This window comes from Vitis riparia, chromosome 17 (genome assembly GCF_004353265.1).
Source record: "Vitis riparia cultivar Riparia Gloire de Montpellier isolate 1030 chromosome 17, EGFV_Vit.rip_1.0, whole genome shotgun sequence".
Classification (NCBI taxonomy): domain Eukaryota; kingdom Viridiplantae; phylum Streptophyta; class Magnoliopsida; order Vitales; family Vitaceae; genus Vitis; species Vitis riparia.
The window spans coordinates 9043586-9062495 of NC_048447.1; the positions used below are offsets into that span (position 1 = coordinate 9043586).

Below are 18910 nucleotides of genomic sequence, written 5' to 3' on the forward strand. Positions count from 1 at the left end.
TAAACTTATAAAACTTAACTTAATTTAAATTATTAATAACATTAATCTTATTTTATAATCAAGATCCGATTACAAGAACTTTTGAATAAATAATTGAAAATAGTATTATGATCAACTAAACATAATATTTTTGTTTTAATCGAAATATGTTTGATAATTTTTTAAAAATATTTTTAAAAATCTAGATTTTTTTTTTTCCTTTCAAAAATCACTTTGAAATTACAGCCTAAAATAAAAATGCTTTAATCAAAATCACCCCAAAATTTGGGTCCAAATAGTTGATAATAGGGCTAATGAGACCGCGCCATTATAAGGACCCAAAGGAGTATTTAGAGAGAAAAGTAGGAAAGAGACTCGTTTTGTTGTTTCAAACACAAAGCTGTGAAGAGTGTTTGGAAAGGGAGAAAACAAGGCAGAAAGAGAGAGAGAAAATTTGCACAGAGGGAAGGAGGTGGAATGGAGGACGGGATAGGGGGTGCGTCGCTCCCGTCAGGGCCTGATGCTAAGAAGCGCCGGGTGTGTTACTTCTATGAGCCCACCATCGGCGACTACTACTACGGCCAAGGGCACCCGATGAAACCTCACCGCATCAGGATGGCGCATAACTTGGTTGTTCATTATGCGCTTCATCGCCGGATGGAGATCAACCGCCCTTTTCCTGCTGGCCCAGATGATATCCGACGGTTTCACTCGGACGACTATGTGGACTTCCTGGCCTCAGTCACACCCGATTCGCTCCATGACCACGCTCACTCTAGATACTTGAAGCGCTTCAATGTCGGCGAGGACTGCCCCGTTTTCGACGGCCTATTCGGCTTCTGCCAGGCCTCCGCCGGCGGCTCCATCGGCGCGGCCGTCAAGCTCAACCGCCGTGACGCTGATATTGCTCTGAATTGGGCGGGTGGGTTGCATCACGCCAAGAAGTCCGAAGCTTCCGGCTTTTGTTATGTCAACGACATCGTTCTGGGTATTCTCGAGCTGCTCAAGGTCCACAGGGTAATGCATTTATTTATTTGTTGGATCTTAAAGCTTAGATTTATCTTGTGTTCGAGTGTTGGGAAAAGCAAGAATTGAGAAGAAGCTGGAGTTTGGAAATCATCATTCGTTTTTATTTTTGTTCTTTTATCTTTTTTAGATTTATGTTACACCCGTAATTTTCTTTTGCCTTTTTTTATTTTTTTATTTTTTATTTTTAAAATTTTAAATCTGTTTTAGATTTATGATCTGTTTGGTTGTTGAGAAAATGGAGGGCATTCAAATAAGAGGAAAATATTGGCTTATATTGTCATGTAGTTTTAGTTTCAGAAAATGGAATTTGGCTCGGATTAAGCGGTATTTTTATATGTCTTTGGTCATAATTAAAGATATATAGGATTTAAGGGTCCATTCTCTTATATTTTAACATTTTATTGTCCTCCTATTGGTTATTTGTGTTTGACTTATGAGCTTAGTTTATTCTGAACAGTAGTTTTTGTTTTAGTCAAAGAATGCGGGTCATGTAAATCGAATGAAATTCTCTTTATCAAACCGATTTTGTTCTTAAATGCATATTGGAAGTATGGTTATTGATGTCATGTTACATGATATGGTTTGTTTTGTAGAGTGCCTTTGGGTGGGTTTCTATTCAAAGTGCTTTTAGTGAGTTATTTTTTCTGAAAGTGTTTTTGGGAGAATCACCTATTAAGGGTGTGTTTGACAGTGTTTCTACTCAAAGTGTTTTTAGTGAAAGTGTTTTTACGAGAATCACTTATCAAGTGTTTCTCCAGAAAACACTATAAATGATTTTATCACTAGGAAGCGCTTTTAGTCTAAAAAGTGTTTTTGAAAAAAAAAAAGAAGGTATTTGGCAAAATTTAAGAAATACTTTTAAAAATCTAAAAGATCACTTATAGTGTTAGAAAATCACTTATAATGTTTTCTGAAGAAACATTTTATAGGCAATTCTCCTAAAAATACTTCCACAAAACACTTTCACTAAAAACACTTCAAGTAGAAATATTGCCAATGCAGTCTGAGTGTTTCTCTAGGAAGAACTACAAGTGATTTTTCAACTTTTTAATGGTGTTTTTTAAATTTTGTCAAACACTTTTTTTTTTTCCCTTTAAAAACACTTTTTATGCTAAAAGTTATATCTAAAAGCACTGTTAAATAGACTTTCAATGGGAAATATGATTTTCTAAGAGTGCGTTTGGTAGTGATTTTAAGAAGTGTTTCTAACCTTTAAATACTTACAAATTAAAAATTTTCAAGTATTAAAAAAACTAAAAACACTTCCTAGAATCAATACCAAACGTGCTCTAAGTATGTCTGCAACCTATTAGTAGAGATTAGACAACAGGATATAAAATTGATTCTTACATGTTATAATTCTTTTAGGTTATGTTTGGTTCCCAAAAAGTTTGAAGAAAAGTGTTACGGAACGAAAATAGAAGAGAAAAGTAAAAGGAAAGAAAAAAATCGAGGAAAATAAAAAATATATTTGAAGTCAATAAATTATTTTTATATGTTACTTCAAACTTATATAACTTATTCTAACTCTTCTATATAAAAATGAAATAATTTAAAAATGCATAGGTTTTTAACGAAATTTAATCATATTGGATTTTCTTTTGTATTTTCCATAATAAAACCAAATATGACAAAATAATTTTTCTTAGCATTTTTTCATGTAATTGGTTATGACCATTCAATGGGGAGTATGATTTTCTAAGTATGTCCACAACTTCCCAGTAGAGATTAGACAACATGATTTAAAATTGATTCTTAAATGTTGTAATTCTTTTAGGCTATGCTTGGTTCCCAAAAACTTTGATAAGAATGCATGGATTTTTAACTAATGTTAATCATATTTGATTTTCTTTTGTATTTTCCATAATAAAACCAAACATGAGAAAATAATTTTTTTAAACATTTTTTTTTTCTTTTCCTTGGTATTTTCTAGGAACCAAACATAACTTTAGTAAACATTATGAATATTTACAAGATGATGTGTGTTGAATTGGATTACCATTGAGACTTTTGGATATCCACTAGCTATATATAAAAAGAGTGTTATTTGTAGTTTATAGGATAGTTCTTATGATCTGAGGGTTTTACTCCATCTTATGTATTGATTAACGTGATTTTAACATTGTCAGATGATGCTGCCTTATTGGAACCTATTTGAACCTGTTGGATCATATAGATCAAAGAATGAAGATTTATAAATTGTTCATATTAAACAGTTTATTTTTTCTACGTGTTCATGTCCTTGTTATTTTGCTTCTGGTTTTAAATTATGAGGTAAATTGATGGGATATTATATTCTAATGTTAATATGCTTATGTTCGATACTGGTGGTTGTACAGTTTTTTGACATGCATTTTCCTCATTGGAGTTTTCTTCATTGTCATTGTTATTGATATTGGTACTTATCATAGTTGTTAACTCGTAATATGTATTGTGTGTTGTTTTTCTATTTTTTTAGTATTACGTGTTGCGCTTTTTATTTTTTATTTTTTTATTTTTTTTATGTATCAAAAAATAAATAGAAAAGAATATAAATACATGTACTTACATATTGGAAGAATGAAATATAGAGTAAAATAAAACTAATTTCATGAAAGATAGTAGGATTTAAATAGTTAAATTATATTATAACATATGAAAATATTGAATACTAGAGTCTTAAATTTTTTTTAATAAGAAAATGATAATATATTAAAAGCGCCAATAAAAAAGAGGAACACATAGTGCATGAGAAGTATACATCTAAGAAAAAAGAAACTATCAATAATTACAATCCCAATCTAGTATTCAGTGCTCAACCACTCAATGAAATCTATCAAGGATGAGGAGCCAACTTGAACATCATCCTTAAGAGATCCATGGGACTGCATGCATATATTAGAAATTAGGAAGTGGTTGGTCTTGAAAAGTTAAGTTTAGCACAATATGAGTTTCATCACAAAATCCACAAAAATGAACTTTTTCAATTTTTAGATATGATTTTTAGTTTCAATTTCTAATTTGACATATATACTTATATGTGTTGTTGATATATAGGTCTTTATGTATTATCTTCAAAATTTTAACTTTTCATGTTTGTCATCATTCCTTCCCCACCAAAAAAAAAACCGAATTACGTAAAAGTTTTTATTCACCAATCACCATTGTCAACATTCAAATAGAACTTTTCCAATATTCATTGTGAGAATAAATTTACTTTAACTTCCAATACTTTGATGACAAGAACGTAACTTTTCATGCAAGATTATTTTATGATCAATTCCTAACCTTTCTATATATTTTAAATAATTAATATAATAGTTCTTTTAATAATTTTTTTTTTGAATTTGATTTTTCTTAAAAATTATGAAAAATAGTTGAGGGAGTATGTATCGTTGTATCATGTATCGTATGGTGTATCATATACGAGTCATTAGATATGCTGAAGAAAAAAAACAAATTGTGATATATATTAATTTTCATAAAAAATGTATCATATCGTGTGTCGTAAGTTTTTAACAACTATGGTACTTATCATGAAATTAATCAAGCTAAACTTTTTATTGTAATGATCTGTTTTTAATAGTTATTTAGATGTATTATTTTCTTTTGTTCCCTTGTTTGAAGTTCTTCCATCATGGAAATATTCTAGCTCACAACTTGTTGGGTTCTTTTTTGTTGTTTTGTGGAAGTAAGGAAGTTGGAAAAAAAATAAAATAAAAATTAAACCAGCCATATCTGAAGTAAAACAGGGGTAGTTTATAAGGATCCCATAGCCACACATCTATCTTGTATAATGTGGACACGGGTGCCCTATGTGAAGTTAAAGAGTCTAGGTATCAAAGGATATATCCCTATTAAATTGTAGTGTGCAGAAAACTTTGGATTTTTGGGCAAAATGCTAATTTTGTTGTGCAATCTCATTCTCTTTTATTTCTGCTTCAGTTTGGTGTAAATATTTCTAACTGCAGAAGCATAAATTACACTCTTGTACATCTTTTCATTCTCCTGTTATTCTGATTTTCAGTTTCTAGATTTTATTTCATTTTTTAATATTGCCATCCTGAAATTTTTTGGTTATCCTATAGATTCTTTGGTTATCTGATCTGCTCAATTGCATTGGCAGCGTGTATTATATGTAGATATTGACATCCACCACGGAGATGGTGTTGAGGAGGCATTTTTCACCACTGACAGAGTCATGACTGTGTCTTTCCACAAATTTGGGGATTTCTTTCCAGGGACCGGGCACATTAGAGACATAGGGGTGGGGCCTGGGAAGTACTATGCCCTGAATGTTCCTTTAAATGATGGAATGGACGATGAGAGTTTTCGTGGTCTATTTCGGCCCATTATTCAAAAAGTCATGGAGGTTTATCAGCCAGATGCAGTTGTTCTCCAATGTGGAGCTGATTCTTTGTCTGGTGATAGATTGGGATGCTTCAATTTGTCTGTGAATGGTCATGCAGATTGCCTTCGTTTTCTTAGATCTTTCAATGTTCCTCTTATGGTCTTGGGAGGTGGAGGGTATACAATCCGGAATGTTGCCCGTTGCTGGTGCTATGAGGTCTCTCTCTCTCTCCCTCTCCCCCCCCACCCTCTCCTTCTCTCAGGTGTCATGTGTGTGGGAATGCATGCTTATATGTCTAAATCACTTTTCCTTCTGAATCCTGACATAGCATCACATATTTGTGTTGAATTTCATTCAGTTAAAACCTGTTACGTTTTTTGCAGACGGCAGTAGCAGTTGGGGTGGAACCTGATAATAAATTGCCTTATAATGAATATTATGAGTATTTTGGACCAGATTATACTCTACATATTGAACCATGCAACATGGAGAACCAAAACTCGCCAAAAGATTTGGAGAAAATAAGGTGATTTCTAGTGCTGACATTGCTACTTTGTGTGCTAACTCCATTAATGATAGTGATTGTACTTTGGAATAATTTTAAATAAATTCTTGAATGGTGGTATTATTGTTCTGAACCTAAATTTGTAAATTTTATCTGAAAAATTCTTACAATAGTGTTATATGGAAAATTTATCTTCTGGTTTCAGACCATCCTTGTCAGATATTTGCCTTAAACAACATTATGTAACGTCTCAACTCAAAGTAATATTTGAACTGTAGCTATCTATTTGCCTTTTGCCCTCATTGGATCCTATCCTTACACGTCAATAAATCTTTTTACCAAATAGAGCTTTCTAACAGGTGAAGACAATCTTCTATTCTCAATCATGGAATTCCAAATAAAGATCACATTTCAACTTGGTAATCAATGGTCTGTTTTGCTGAGGAAAAACTTTTTGATAACAATTTGGCTTTGTATCTTCTATTTGATTGGTTATGTTGCTTCTTGGAAAAATGAATTCGCTGTTTTTGTAAATTTTTTGATGATCTTCAGCTTCTCATCTGTGATAAACAAAAGGGCCCCTTCTCTTGGAACTTTAATTTCCGTCGTAACCTTTCCGATTCTGAGATAGAAGGTTTAGAAATCCTCATGCGTTCACTTGATTGTTTGCATTTATCCCCATCGGTTTCAGATGCGAGATCTTGGTCTTTATCTTCTTTAGGGTTATTTATAGTTAGGTCTTTTTTTCTAGCCTTGTCCCACCTTTCCGATTTATCTCCAGTTTTCCCTACTAAGTTTGTATGGAATTCTCAAGTCTCTTTTAAAGTCAAGTCCTTTGTCTGATTAGTGGCACACAAGAAGGTAAATACTAATGACTTGCTACAAATGAGAAGACCTTACAAAGTTCTTAGTCCTGACATTTGTAAGTTGTGTATGAAACATGGAGAATCAGCAGATCATCTTTTCCTACATTGTTCTTGGACGATGGGGTTGTGGCACAGATTATTTCAGTTAGCCAAGATGGATTAGGTTCCCTCGAGAAGCATTTCCGACATGATGTCCATCAATTATAAAGGTTTTGGAATATCCAAGAGAGGGATGGTTTTGTGGTAAACTGCGTGCATTGCTTTAATTTGGGTTGTGTGGCGGGAAAGAAATGTTAGGATATTTGAGGATAAAGCTAGGAATTTAGAGAATGTATGAGATTCCATTCACTTCCTTGCTTCTCTTTGGGCTTTTTGTTCCATGGTTTTTAAGAGCATTCCCCTTAATGTGTTACAACTAGATTGGCTAGTAGTGTGTAGCTCCAACGGGATGGTCTAGCTAAGAGAGATTGATTCGTTGTTTTTACATTTTAGCTTCTTGTTTTTGTATTCTTGTTGTTTAGTTTTTCTTTGGTGGGAGGATTCCGCATCCTTCTTTTGTATTTCTTATTTCTATCAATATATTTCTTTGTTGTTTCCTATATAAAAAAAAACAAAACAAAACAAAACAAAAGGGTCGGTCTATTTCTCTTTCTTATGATATAGTTGAATTGACATTATGCTATTTATTGAGGGAATGACGAGATTCTCTCTCTTCTATGTTTTGTGGATTTCTCTATTATATTTACTATATTTTATTTAATTTTTAAAATATTTTAAAAATATTATACAGTGCACAGGTGGGCCAAAGAAATAGCGTCCAGTAACTAGCAACCCTTGCTTCCTTTCTCAAATTCTTATCATTTCACAATGCATTTCTCATTCAACTTCAATTATTGCACCTTATGTGATATATTTCTAATTTATTTTATAACACCTACATTTCTTGTTCAGCTTCCTTCTCTTTATCATTCTAAATGTTAGCATCACATGCATATCACGTCTCCGTCTAGTAGTTTCATTAATGCAGTTCTATTTTTGACTTGCATCATCATATATGAACTTGGAGTCAATAGATGGGTGAGTAATTTCATGTGCCCGGCAATACCCAAGTTCAGCTTTTGTTGTTCAGGATTGAAATTCCATCATTTGATGTTTTCTGGTTCATTGATTTAAACTTGGTGTTGGTTTTCCTACTTTCCATTGAGGGAATTTGCTACTTGAAGTGCTCAGATCATTTCTTACAAGATATTCTGTGTATCAATCCTAGTTATTCCAAGGAGGCCATTATAGACATTCTATGACTTGGCAAATTCATCTTCTATACTAGGGTGGATGTCGGTTTGTACCAAGGAATCTTTTTGGGAGTTAATGTAGTTGGGCCTTTGCCATGTGCCAAACAAAACACTAGCTATTAAAAATTTATATTTCACAATTACAAAACAAGAAACTTCAGTTTTGATTTCTAAATTTAGCATGGACACTTATAAAGAGGGACCATGTATGTGTCAGACTTGGACACTCCAGTGTTCCAGGGTTGTAGATCTAACATTTGGTGCACAAGGGGCACTCAGGGAAAACCTATGTTAAGATAGGAGTGCTATGAGTTGCATTTGTTATGTAATTATATATACCATAGTGTTTGTATGAAAGAAAATGTATTGTATGCTTTGAATTGGACAACCATAATCTTAGTTGGCATGTCTTCTGTTGAATCTTTGGCATCTCTTCAAGTTTGGGTATCCTGGATTCTCATGTGCACAACCTTGGTTTCCTTCCAACATTTGGAGTCCTCTCCGTGTAAGCTTTAATGTCCTCATTCAGCAGTCATTCTTGTTCTTAATTTGTACTCTAGAAATTTTATCTTCACCTTCTACATTTGAAGCTCCGTTGTGTGAAAATCTTAAATTTGCTTCACAGCTCTCAGCTTCCCAGTTCACCGTGTTGCTGTCTTATCTACTTGTGTTTCATTTTCATTTTGATGCATATCATTGGTATCCATGCTGTTCTTGGCCTGTACACTCAATGGTCTTTTTCTTGTTGCTGCAATTATTGCCAATATAGACCTTCGAGCATGTGTTTGGAACTTCAGCAGAGGAAAAAAAATTCTAGAGTGCTTGAATGCTGGAGAGAGATTATATTTCATTTTGGTTCCATGGCTTAGTCTCTGTCCCTTGCTTTATTGTTTGGTTTTTGTATCAAACATTCCATTATTAGTATAAACTTGTATGGATTTTATTTGCTTTTTGTTTGATGGATATTTCTGGCTGATATAAAATTTTCAGGAACATGCTACTGGAGCAACTTTCTAGGCTACCACATGCACCCAGTGTACCATTTCAAACAACACCACCTATTACAAAAGTTCCAGAGGAGGTTGGTGGTCACCAGTCAACCAAAAGGCTTGAATTATTTTCCTGATACTCTCTCTCTCTCTCTCTCTCTTTCTTGAATTAGTCTGCTGTGATCTCATTGAGGATTGGTTGGATATAGGAGGAAGAGGATATGGATAAAAGACCTAAACCTCGCATTTGGAATGGAGAGGACTGTGAGTCTGATCCTGATGAAGATGAGAAGCCTCGAGCTCAATTCTCAAACACCAATCATCATCCTACTTCAAATGTTGAGATGAGGTAAGGCATTGTGTTTTCATTCATTTATGACATCATATGTGTGGATTGCCATCTTATGTGGTTCTTCTAACTAATATAGTTGCAAGGAGGAGGGAAAAAAATAGAGGAATCAATTAAGTTAAAACACCTGCTCAAAGCCCCATGAAGGTCATTATGAAATCGACTCAAGGGGGTCAATGATCCCTAATGAAGCAAATGAAAGCTGTGGGGCTCCTCTCTTGGCTAGCATATAGGCTTCCTGATTTTTTAATCTAGCTGTTCCAAATAAGAGTGCAACCAAGGGGCATTCAAGAAAGAATGATCAATAAGCCCCCTTAACCCCAAGGTCAGAGGCATAGTGATTTGGCCTCTTTCATAACTTTCAGTAAATGCTAGTCTAAAATCAATAGACTTTGAGGAAGCTTTGATCCCCACTATAACCTCTAAAATGGCCATAGTGCAACCAATCTGACCTAGGTTCCTCCAGGAGCACCCAATAAAATTGAGTATCAGGATGCCATCTGGTTGAGGAATCCACTCATCATCCTTGTTATCCATCCCCTTTCTCTGAGGGTAGCAGATTGATTTCCAGCCTAAGAAAGATGATATTAAAGGGTGCACTAATGAGTTTTGTGATTCTGTTTTCTTGATTATAAAACTACCTAGAAGATGGTGAATATGTAGCTCAAACTTTATGTATCCTAATTTTTAATTGGATATCCAGAATTATCAAGATCAACATTTTTAATCAATCAAGGATAATAGGAAAACAATCAACACATAAGGACACTAGATATACATAGAAAAACCACCTAGAGAGTCTCCCAAAACTCTATTCCCCAGTATAGAAAACCATGGGTCAAAGGACTGTAATCAAATCCACTAAATTTGAAAGGAATTTACACAAGTTTGCCTAACCCATATGCACCTACTCCCAAGGGTCTTATACCGGTCAAAACTAGTCCTTTATGTCTGTGATGCAACACCTTGTGCTTTTACTGGATTATCTCAACCTTGTGTTGAGAGGCTAGTTGATCTTTGCACCTTCCATGATTGCTAATTTTTTTTAAAAGATTGCTCTTGAAAGCTCTGAGAGATGGAGTGTTTGGATAGATTAATGGCTATTCACACACACACACACACACACACACACACATATATATATAAAATAGGTTTTTATGGCAAGATCCTAGAAGTATGAATTCAATCTTAGGTATATATTTTGATTAAAAAAATGTAGGTTTTCCAAAATTTAATTTATCAAAAAAACTTCGAAAATATGAAACCAAGGTTTTAAAAACAACAAGAACGAATTTGCATTTGAACGCCTCATAGGGAACATTTGATTGTCTTTTGGAGGATGTTTGAGCTTCTTCTTGAATGTTTGAACGTTCGTTAGGATGACATTTGAACATTTGTTAGGATGACGTTTGAACGCCTTATGGATGTTGGAGGCTCCCTATCAAACGTTTGAATGTCTACCTATAAGGTTTCAAAATTCTTTCCATTTTTGATAGTCTCCAAATTTCTAACTTCTTTACATACCGTTGCCATTTCTTGTAGCCTGATATAAATACATATATACCTTGAATTAATTTGACTCTTGAGTAGCTTGAAGTCGTCTATAACCGATGAGACCCTCGAAATATGTGGTGTGTCAGATTATGTGTAGTGATGAAACAAAATTGTCAACCTAGTCTAATACGTTAACAATATTTCCTTTTGGCTATTTTGTGACAAAACATAGATTATAATGAGGCTCCTCATCTCTCACATAAAATCTCATCGAATCCTCAACTAAAATTGTCTTAATGATCAATTTGCCTGACTGCGATATTCTCATAAATAATATATCATTTGTGCATATTGAACCAACGAACCTGTGAAAATTAATGTGGGGAAAAAAAAACTCCTTTTTGGTCACAAAAATGACAGATTAAAAAAGTTGTAACATGGACGCACAAGACTTTTCTAAAGACTTGGAAGTTGAAGTAAAAAAATGCAAAACAGGAAGATTCATCCGTTTTGAAAATTAATTTGGAGAAGAGTGAGCTCATTTCGGTTGGGGTTGCAGGTAATATGGAGATGTTGGCTATTTTTTGGAGTTGCATGGTAGGGCGTCTACCTTCTACTTATTTAGGCTTGTTGCTGGGAGCTTGGTTTAAATCATCAAGAAGGTAGAGGAGAGATTTCAAAATAGGCTTGCTTCATGGAAAAGACAATATCCCTCCAAAGGAGGTATACTCACTCTGATTAGAAGCGTGCTTTTCAGTCTCCCAAGTTATTTCATTTCTTTGTTGGTTATCCCCAAAAAAGTGAGTTGAAGGTTGGAGCAGATCCAAAGTGACTTCCTCTAGGGTGAAGTAGAGCTTGCAATAAAAACCCCATCTTGTTAAGTGGCCTTTAGTTTGCTTAGCCAAAAAGAGTAGAGGCCTTGGTATTAGAAATCTCTTTGTTCTAAACAAGGCTCTTTTTGGCAAGTGGTGTTGGAAATTCACGATTGAGAGAGAATGTCTTTGGAAGTAAGTTATTACTCTTGAATTTGGGGAAGAAGGGGGATGGTGTTTAAGGGAAGTGAGAAATGGTTATGAGGTGAGCGTGTGGAAGGTGATAAAAAAAGAGTGGGATTTCGCCAAGAGCATAGAGTTCGCCTCTCCATTGACAATAGAAGAAAGGTCAAATTTTGAAAAGATAGATGGAGTGGTGATTCATCTTTAGAAGAATCTTTTCTGTCTTTGTTCTATTTAGCCATAAACAAAGATACATGGGTTGTGGATGTGTGGGAGTAGTATGGGGAAGAGGTTGGTGGAACTCTCGATTTTCTAGGCAGTTTCACGATTGAGAGCTTGAAGGTGTGATGGACTTTTTCCAAGAACTTCAAGCTTGCTCAATTAGGAGAGAGGAGGATGATAGTTTGGAGTGGAAGGAATCTAATTGTGGGAAGTTCTCCGTCAAATCCTTTTACCTTTCATTAGTGCAGGGAAGAAATGAGCCTTTCCTCACCAATTGTGTTTGGAATCCTTGGGTTCCAGTGAAGTTGAGTGAGGCTTTTTTTATTTTTTCTTTTTTTGGGCTTTGGAAGCATCTGGGGAAGAACTTTGATGATCGATCAACTCAAAAGCAAGTGATAGAGTATGTCGAACAAGTCTTATGTGTTTAAAGGAAGAAGAATCGACTAATCATTTTTTCCTCTACTGCCTTATAGCAAGTATCATGTGGCAGTTGATTTTCTCTCTGTTTGGTCTGGTTTGGGTTATGTATTCAATAGAATAGGAATTCTGTTAAGTTGACATAGTTCCTTCATGGGCAAGAAGTGGTAAAAAGCTTGGAGGGCTGCTCCTGTGTGTCTGTTATGGACATTGTGGATGAAAGGAAACAAAATAGCGTTTGAAGATTTAGAACAAACAGAATAAGTCATTAAACTCTCTTTTATGAATATTTCTTTAGAATGGGTTAGGTTGTATGTAGATGACTATCCCATGACCATGATAGACTTTGTAGATTGGATTAGTTCAAAGTAAGGGGAGGCGGTGAGGAGGTTTGTTTTTGGTTCGTTTCCACTTTCGTCTGCTTGCTTGTTTTTGGGTGAAAAATGTCTTCATTGCATGTACTTAACATATTTTTACATATATTCTTTCTTATTGCCTATAAAAAAAATGAAGATTCACCTTAGGCTTAACTTGAGTGGAAGATTTAGAAACCCATTAAGTATTGTTTCTTTTCCTATCATACAAGATTTTATCTCTTAATGCTCTAGATTGAATGGCAAGCTTGCTAATTTGCCCATAAAATTCTTCCAACTTTCTATTATGACATCTATCATTAGTGTGACATTTTTATGATGAAATGAACATGTGCACATGACACTATTAGATGTTGGGACAATAGAAATGACCTATTTAGTCTTAATTCCACTACTAGGAGTTGTAAACTCATCAACATATCCTAGGTCTCTCTTGTCACTAAAACACTTACCTTAAGTTATCAAATTATATAACGATTTAGTATTTGGCTTTTGTCTCTTCCTTCTTATTAGTGCCTTTTCAATTGTTCCAATTCAGAAGACACAAATTTATTCATTTCAAGCACACCATGATGTTTAGATTCAAGAAACTTAATCTTGTCAAATATATTTTGATATTCAAAATTTAATTCCTTGATCTTATAAGCCAATTTTCTATTCTAAGTTTCATAGGAATTTAATTTATTATTTAATTCAACTTTATCAGATTCAAGTGATTCAATATGAGAATTTTTTTTATTTATAATCTTTTTAAGTTTTGTATTCTCACATTTGATTTCATAACTTTAATGATATCGGGCAACATCATATGTATATTGTAGATCTTCAAATTCCCTTTCTTTGTCATCACTACAGTTTTTATCTTTTATGAGTTAGAATCTGTTTCCTCCACAAAGGCTGAAAATACAATATAGTTTGAATGATTTTGGGTCTCATGAACTTATTTTTTAAAACAGAAATTCTATCAAGAAGAGAAAGATTTTAAATTTTTGAGTCAAAGATTAACACAGTTTTTTAAATTTTACCAATGTTTGAACCAATGTTTGAACGCCCCATAGAGGACATTTGAATGTTCCCTAGATGATGTTTAAACATCCATTAGGATGATATTTGAATGTCCATTAGGATGATGCTTGAATGTTCATTAGGATGACATTTGAACACTCCATAAAGAACATTTGAATGTTTGCCTATAATTTTTCAATTTTTCTTCATTTTTTTTTTGGTATTTTCTCTGAATTTCTAACTTCTTTACATACCATAGCCATTTCTCTTACCCTAATACATCCAATGCATATGTACCTTGAATTAACTCGACTTTCGAGCAGCTTGAAGTCACCTATAATAACCGATAAGACACTCAGAACATATGAAGCATCAAATTCGGTGTAATAATGGAACCAAATTGCCAACCTAATCCAATGCATCAAGTTTCTTGATAATAAAGATCTAAAAAGTCATGAGGTAAACCTATAAAAAAAAAAAAGTCATGAGGAAATAAATACTCTGTACATGATCAGGAAATTATTGTATTGGCTTCTCCATGGCATTTCTTTGATAGGAACCATCTGGCTCTGTCAGCCAAGTCCTAGTGCAATCATGTTAAGTAGGGATTTAACTGCTTTCTTTTTATCCAGCTTACCCAAATTGTATGTTGAGAGTTCATTCATGGTTTTTGACCCTACCACTAAGTAAGCATATGTCAGTCTGCTGTTTAAAGACCTGACTAAATTTGGAGCCATTGACTAACTGCCATGATGTATTCTTTAGTTAAGTATTTTAGATTTAAATATTATATTTAAGAATGAGAAAAAGGAATCTTATAAAAACCCTCTCTAGTTTCCATTTATGTCTCGGTTACCTTTGGTCACATATGTTCTAGTTTTAGTTGGCTTTCTCTATGAAATATAAGATTTGAGGTAGTAGGAGCATGATATTTTTTGGGTCATGAAATTTGAACTTCATTTCCTAAATCTAAAAGATCTAGCATGTGTTCACATCCTCCAGCAGCTATAGTGCTAGTTGAGGAGCCTGGCCTAGGGGCAAAGCTCACATATACAGAGAGAATGATTAGGAATTTTTTTGATAAGTTGGAAATTGTTCCTAAAATTTTGGGATAGGTAGGAGTAGTTCATGAATAACTGAAAGCAGGAGATGGGTAGATTATATATATATATATATGTGTGTGTGTGTGTGTGTGTGTGTCATTTTTTTTTTCTGGTGAAAATCTGGAAAAGGCAAGAATTTGGGATATTTAGAAGTCATGAATTATCAAAAGCCAGATGTATTTAGATGACCTTTTTTTTTGTGAAAATCTGGTAAAGGTACTTTTCTTGCCACCGCCATCAATTTTTTGAATTACAAAAATGTGTTATTTATCTATCCACTACCGCATTGTAACCATTACTGAATTTTTAAGAGAATGAAGGTGACAAAAATGTTAATTAAACTTCAGTGAATATTCTAACTATTAATATTAAACATATATCTTCATGGATTGATTGGTGGCTTTCTGAATTGTTTGTTCCATTTCATTGGAGGTAACTCGTTCCATTTCTGATTGGTGGCTTTCTGAATTGTAATACAGGGGTGTCACTGGAAAAATCAAAGAGGAGAAAACAACATAATATTAGCCTCCATCTTGACACAGATGAGAAAGCTGTTGGTATCAGATCTTCCTTGCAGCAGATGAGAAGGCAATCTCGTGTACTCTGTGTATGAGGCTTTAGATTAGGTAGTCAGAGACTGACTGTTAAGCAACTGATGTCCCTTATTATATTTAGCCACTTTTGTGTTGAGAAATTACAGTGAGTGAGAATCAAAATCACAGCTATCATACAAACAGATTTAAAAAAAAAAAAAAAAAGTCAATAATTGCATTTTGTGACAAATTTTCACCTTGATATCAACCTAGGTTCAATGTTTGCCTTTTCTTTCTTTCCTTCTTGTTAAGTTGTTAATCACTGAACTTGGCAGAAGATGAATGATGAGGATAGAAATAGCTTTCTTTCTTGTGTTCATTGCATAGAGCTTTATGCCAAATAAAGCTAGTGATGAACTGATTTAAGCATTTGAAAAGAGCTACACAAATGTAATATCATCAAACTTCTACTGATGGTTGCATTTTCTAAGTTGTATTTCAGGCTGCAAGCATGAAAATATAGAACAGGCGATGAATCCTTTTTCAGTTGTGTATTAATTTGCATGGATCGCTCCTTTATTTGAAAATTGGACCAGGTTCATATGGATGCTTATTCTGCCCTGTTTCTGGGTCCTTTTCTCTTGTTCATTGGCATTTGCAGGAATTTATTTAGTAAATAACTGACTTGATTGTAAGAGTCAAAGACTCATCAGAATTGAATCACCCTGATGATTTGGTTGCATCTTAACTGACCCAGTTGCTTTCCCGGAAAATTGTGAAATTTTAAACTAGAAATTCATCAGTTAAGGATAATAGAGGCTCAGAGGCAAATTTGGACATAAACCACGTCGTTTCCTTTCATTCGATCAAGTAAAAACTCTCTCCCTGCCACGCGGCCAGCGTCTCTCATCAGCTCTCTTCCTTTTGTTTGCTGCCATGAGATCAACTCCTCTCGGGTTGGCTTCCCATCAAATTCGACCGTTTACCTTGCCCTCAGTTCAAGTTTCCCTCCATTGTCTCCCCAGGGCTCCTCTAAACCTCAAACTCTATCCCAAAACCCCATCTCCAAGTCGCTTCCACCCAATAACAGCCAAAGCCCAACACACCCACCTCTCCACCCACCAAACCAGGACCCAGGACGATGGCATCCCAGTCGACCTCGTTAAAATCCTTGTGAAATTCAAGTCCAGACACAACTACATCAGGGTTCTAGAAGTTTCTAGAAAGGCCGACCACCCATTTGCCGGCTCTAGACTCCTCCTCCTGGATGGTCCCGGAAACATTCACAGCATATCTTTCCTATTGAAATCGTTCACAGATACTTACTTCGATGTCTTGGCGACATTACCGGCCATTCTGCCTCCTGGGCCATTGGGAATTCTTGGTTTTGGGGCAGGCTCTGCAGCTCGTTTGATCCTAGAAACCTATCCACAAGTAGTGGTTCATGGGTGGGAGCTTGACCCGTCTGTGATTGAAGTGGGTAGAGAGTATTTTGGCCTTTCGAAGCTTGAAAAAGAGCATCCAGATAGGCTTTTCATCTACATTGGTAATGCGTTGAATGCAAGTGTTAGAAATGGGTTTTCGGGGATTTTGGTTGATTTGTTTTGTAAGGGTAGTTTGATACCGGAGCTTCAGGATCCAGGGACTTGGGAGAAGTTGAGGAAGAGGTTGAGGAAGGGTGGGAGGATTATGGTTAATGTTGGAGGGAGTTGTGTTGAGGCAGAGGATTCAAGGAGAGATGGGAAGGTGGTAATGGAGGAATCATTGAAGGCAATGCATAAGGTCTTTGGTGATCAGGTTTTTGTTTTGAATCTCGGGAACAGGAAGGAGGATAGCTCCATTGCTCTCACCGGCGAATTGCCCGATCTTGATGAATGGAAGAAAGCTCTTCCCCGATCTTTAAGGTACTATGTGGATATGTGGACACCCGTCAGTTCCTAGTGTAACCGTTTCCATTAAACACTCTCTGAAAAGAAGCATTCAGGAGCAGTCTACTGATGCAGTTCATATATTTGTGTTTATTCCTGTTAGAAGCAATGTTTTTTTTTTCCCTGGATTGTGCAAAGCTTATTTATGAGGTTTGAACTTTTCTCCCACCTAAAATCATCCTCTCTTTTGTCTCTTTGTTCTCGATTGGTTCATTAGGGCATCTAAGTTGTAACGGAGTCACATGGATTGTAAATGGCGTCAATAAGAGAAGTTTAGTATTGTTGGCAAACTATTTGTTGCTAGATCAATGCAATCAGTTGTTTGGGATCATCGGTTGATTTCTTGCCTTCATATTGTGTTTAAGGTCATGGTTTTAAGGCCTTAGATGTAAACTTTACGTAGATCTTCTAGTGGAGCCTTAGATGTTACATATTGAAGCCTTAAGACATGCCAAAAAGGGATACTAACTTCAATTTGAATCTAATTCACTGTTGAAATTAATTTGCATTTAGAGGTCAATATCTTCTTATGGCTGAGTTTGAAGCTGGTGTAGAGTCCCTTGAGTGCAATGATCTCCTTGGAAACTGTGGCTAAATTCAAAATACAATATTTCTTATGGCCAAATCTGCTTGGAAATCATCAAACCAGTTTGCTATGTGATGTCACTGTTGAGGTGATTCATAAAAAGAGCTGGTTTGGTTTCGCATCATCATCTTGCAGAAGTGAAGAATGTCCTTTAGTTGCAAAAGATTGTGCCAGTAACAGAATGTCTTGGACCTACCATTTGATGGTACCATAAGTGTTCAAAAGGTTTTCATATTTGATTTCATTCACTCGTACTGAAATTCCATGAATGGTTTGAAAACCATCTAAAGGTTCTGAAGAAAAATATTATAGGAATTGTTTGGTCAAAGTCCTAATATCATACTGATTTTTGGTGCATATGCATGCTAAACGGAATCCATCTTTTGGACTAATCTTCTTCTTCCTTCTCTCTCTCTCTCTCATATATATATATATATATGCAACATAAAGTAGCTGTATATACAAGCGCCTAATAAATGGAAGTACTCAGGACAATACAAACCCAATTCCTAGTTAGGACAATCCTCACTAACCAGTTAGGGCAACCTGATTCCACATACGCACATTGTATAGAGGTCGCACAAAGAGGAAAAGGCTATACAAACCCAATTCCTAGTTTGGACAATCCCACACTGACTAGCCAACTCCCATATTATTTACAAAATCAACACATTCCCTATACATACATTTACCCACTTGTACAAAGTTTTAAGAAATAAAAGTTTATTGCTAAAGTCAACTGTTCTAACCCTTCAAAGAGTCTATGATTATGCTCTTTTCAGGTAGTTTTAAAAAGACGAAAGGATCTTTAATCGAATGGGAAGAAGCTGATACACACCAGACAGCACCACAACCAAAGCAAAAAAGCTATAATCATGTTGACTCTTGGTCGTTTTGGATACTAAATGGTATCC

The 18910-nt window shown here is 35.0% G+C and overlaps 2 protein-coding genes across 2 annotated transcripts; both read left to right on the plus strand.

Annotated features, from left to right (window-relative positions):
• The first annotated feature begins 348 nt into the window (after positions 1-348).
• Positions 349-16000, plus strand: LOC117904711 (histone deacetylase 6). The gene is made up of 6 exons (XM_034817465.1): positions 349-996; positions 5114-5554; positions 5722-5864; positions 8992-9082; positions 9200-9339; positions 15429-16000. Exons 1-6 carry the CDS (start codon positions 457-459, stop codon positions 15466-15468), a joined length of 1395 nt encoding a protein of 464 aa, XP_034673356.1. The 5' UTR covers positions 349-456; the 3' UTR covers positions 15469-16000.
• A 126-nt stretch (positions 16001-16126) lies between these two features.
• LOC117904713 lies at positions 16127-17741 on the plus strand. Its single transcript, XM_034817466.1, has one exon. It carries the CDS (start codon positions 16419-16421, stop codon positions 17421-17423), a length of 1005 nt encoding a protein of 334 aa, XP_034673357.1. The 5' UTR covers positions 16127-16418; the 3' UTR covers positions 17424-17741.
• The last annotated feature ends 1169 nt before the right edge of the window (positions 17742-18910 follow it).

Coding starts and splice junctions, on each gene's coding strand:
- LOC117904711 (XM_034817465.1), top strand. CDS start 457: ATGGAGGACGGGATAGGGGGTGCGTCGCTCCCGTCAGGGCCTGATGCT. Junction 9,083..9,199: donor TTACAAAAGTTCCAGAGGAG/GTTGGTGGTCAC, acceptor GGTTGGATATAG/GAGGAAGAGGATATGGATAA. Junction 9,340..15,428: donor ACTTCAAATGTTGAGATGAG/GTAAGGCATTGT, acceptor ATTGTAATACAG/GGGTGTCACTGGAAAAATCA.
- LOC117904713 (XM_034817466.1), top strand. CDS start 16,419: ATGAGATCAACTCCTCTCGGGTTGGCTTCCCATCAAATTCGACCGTTT.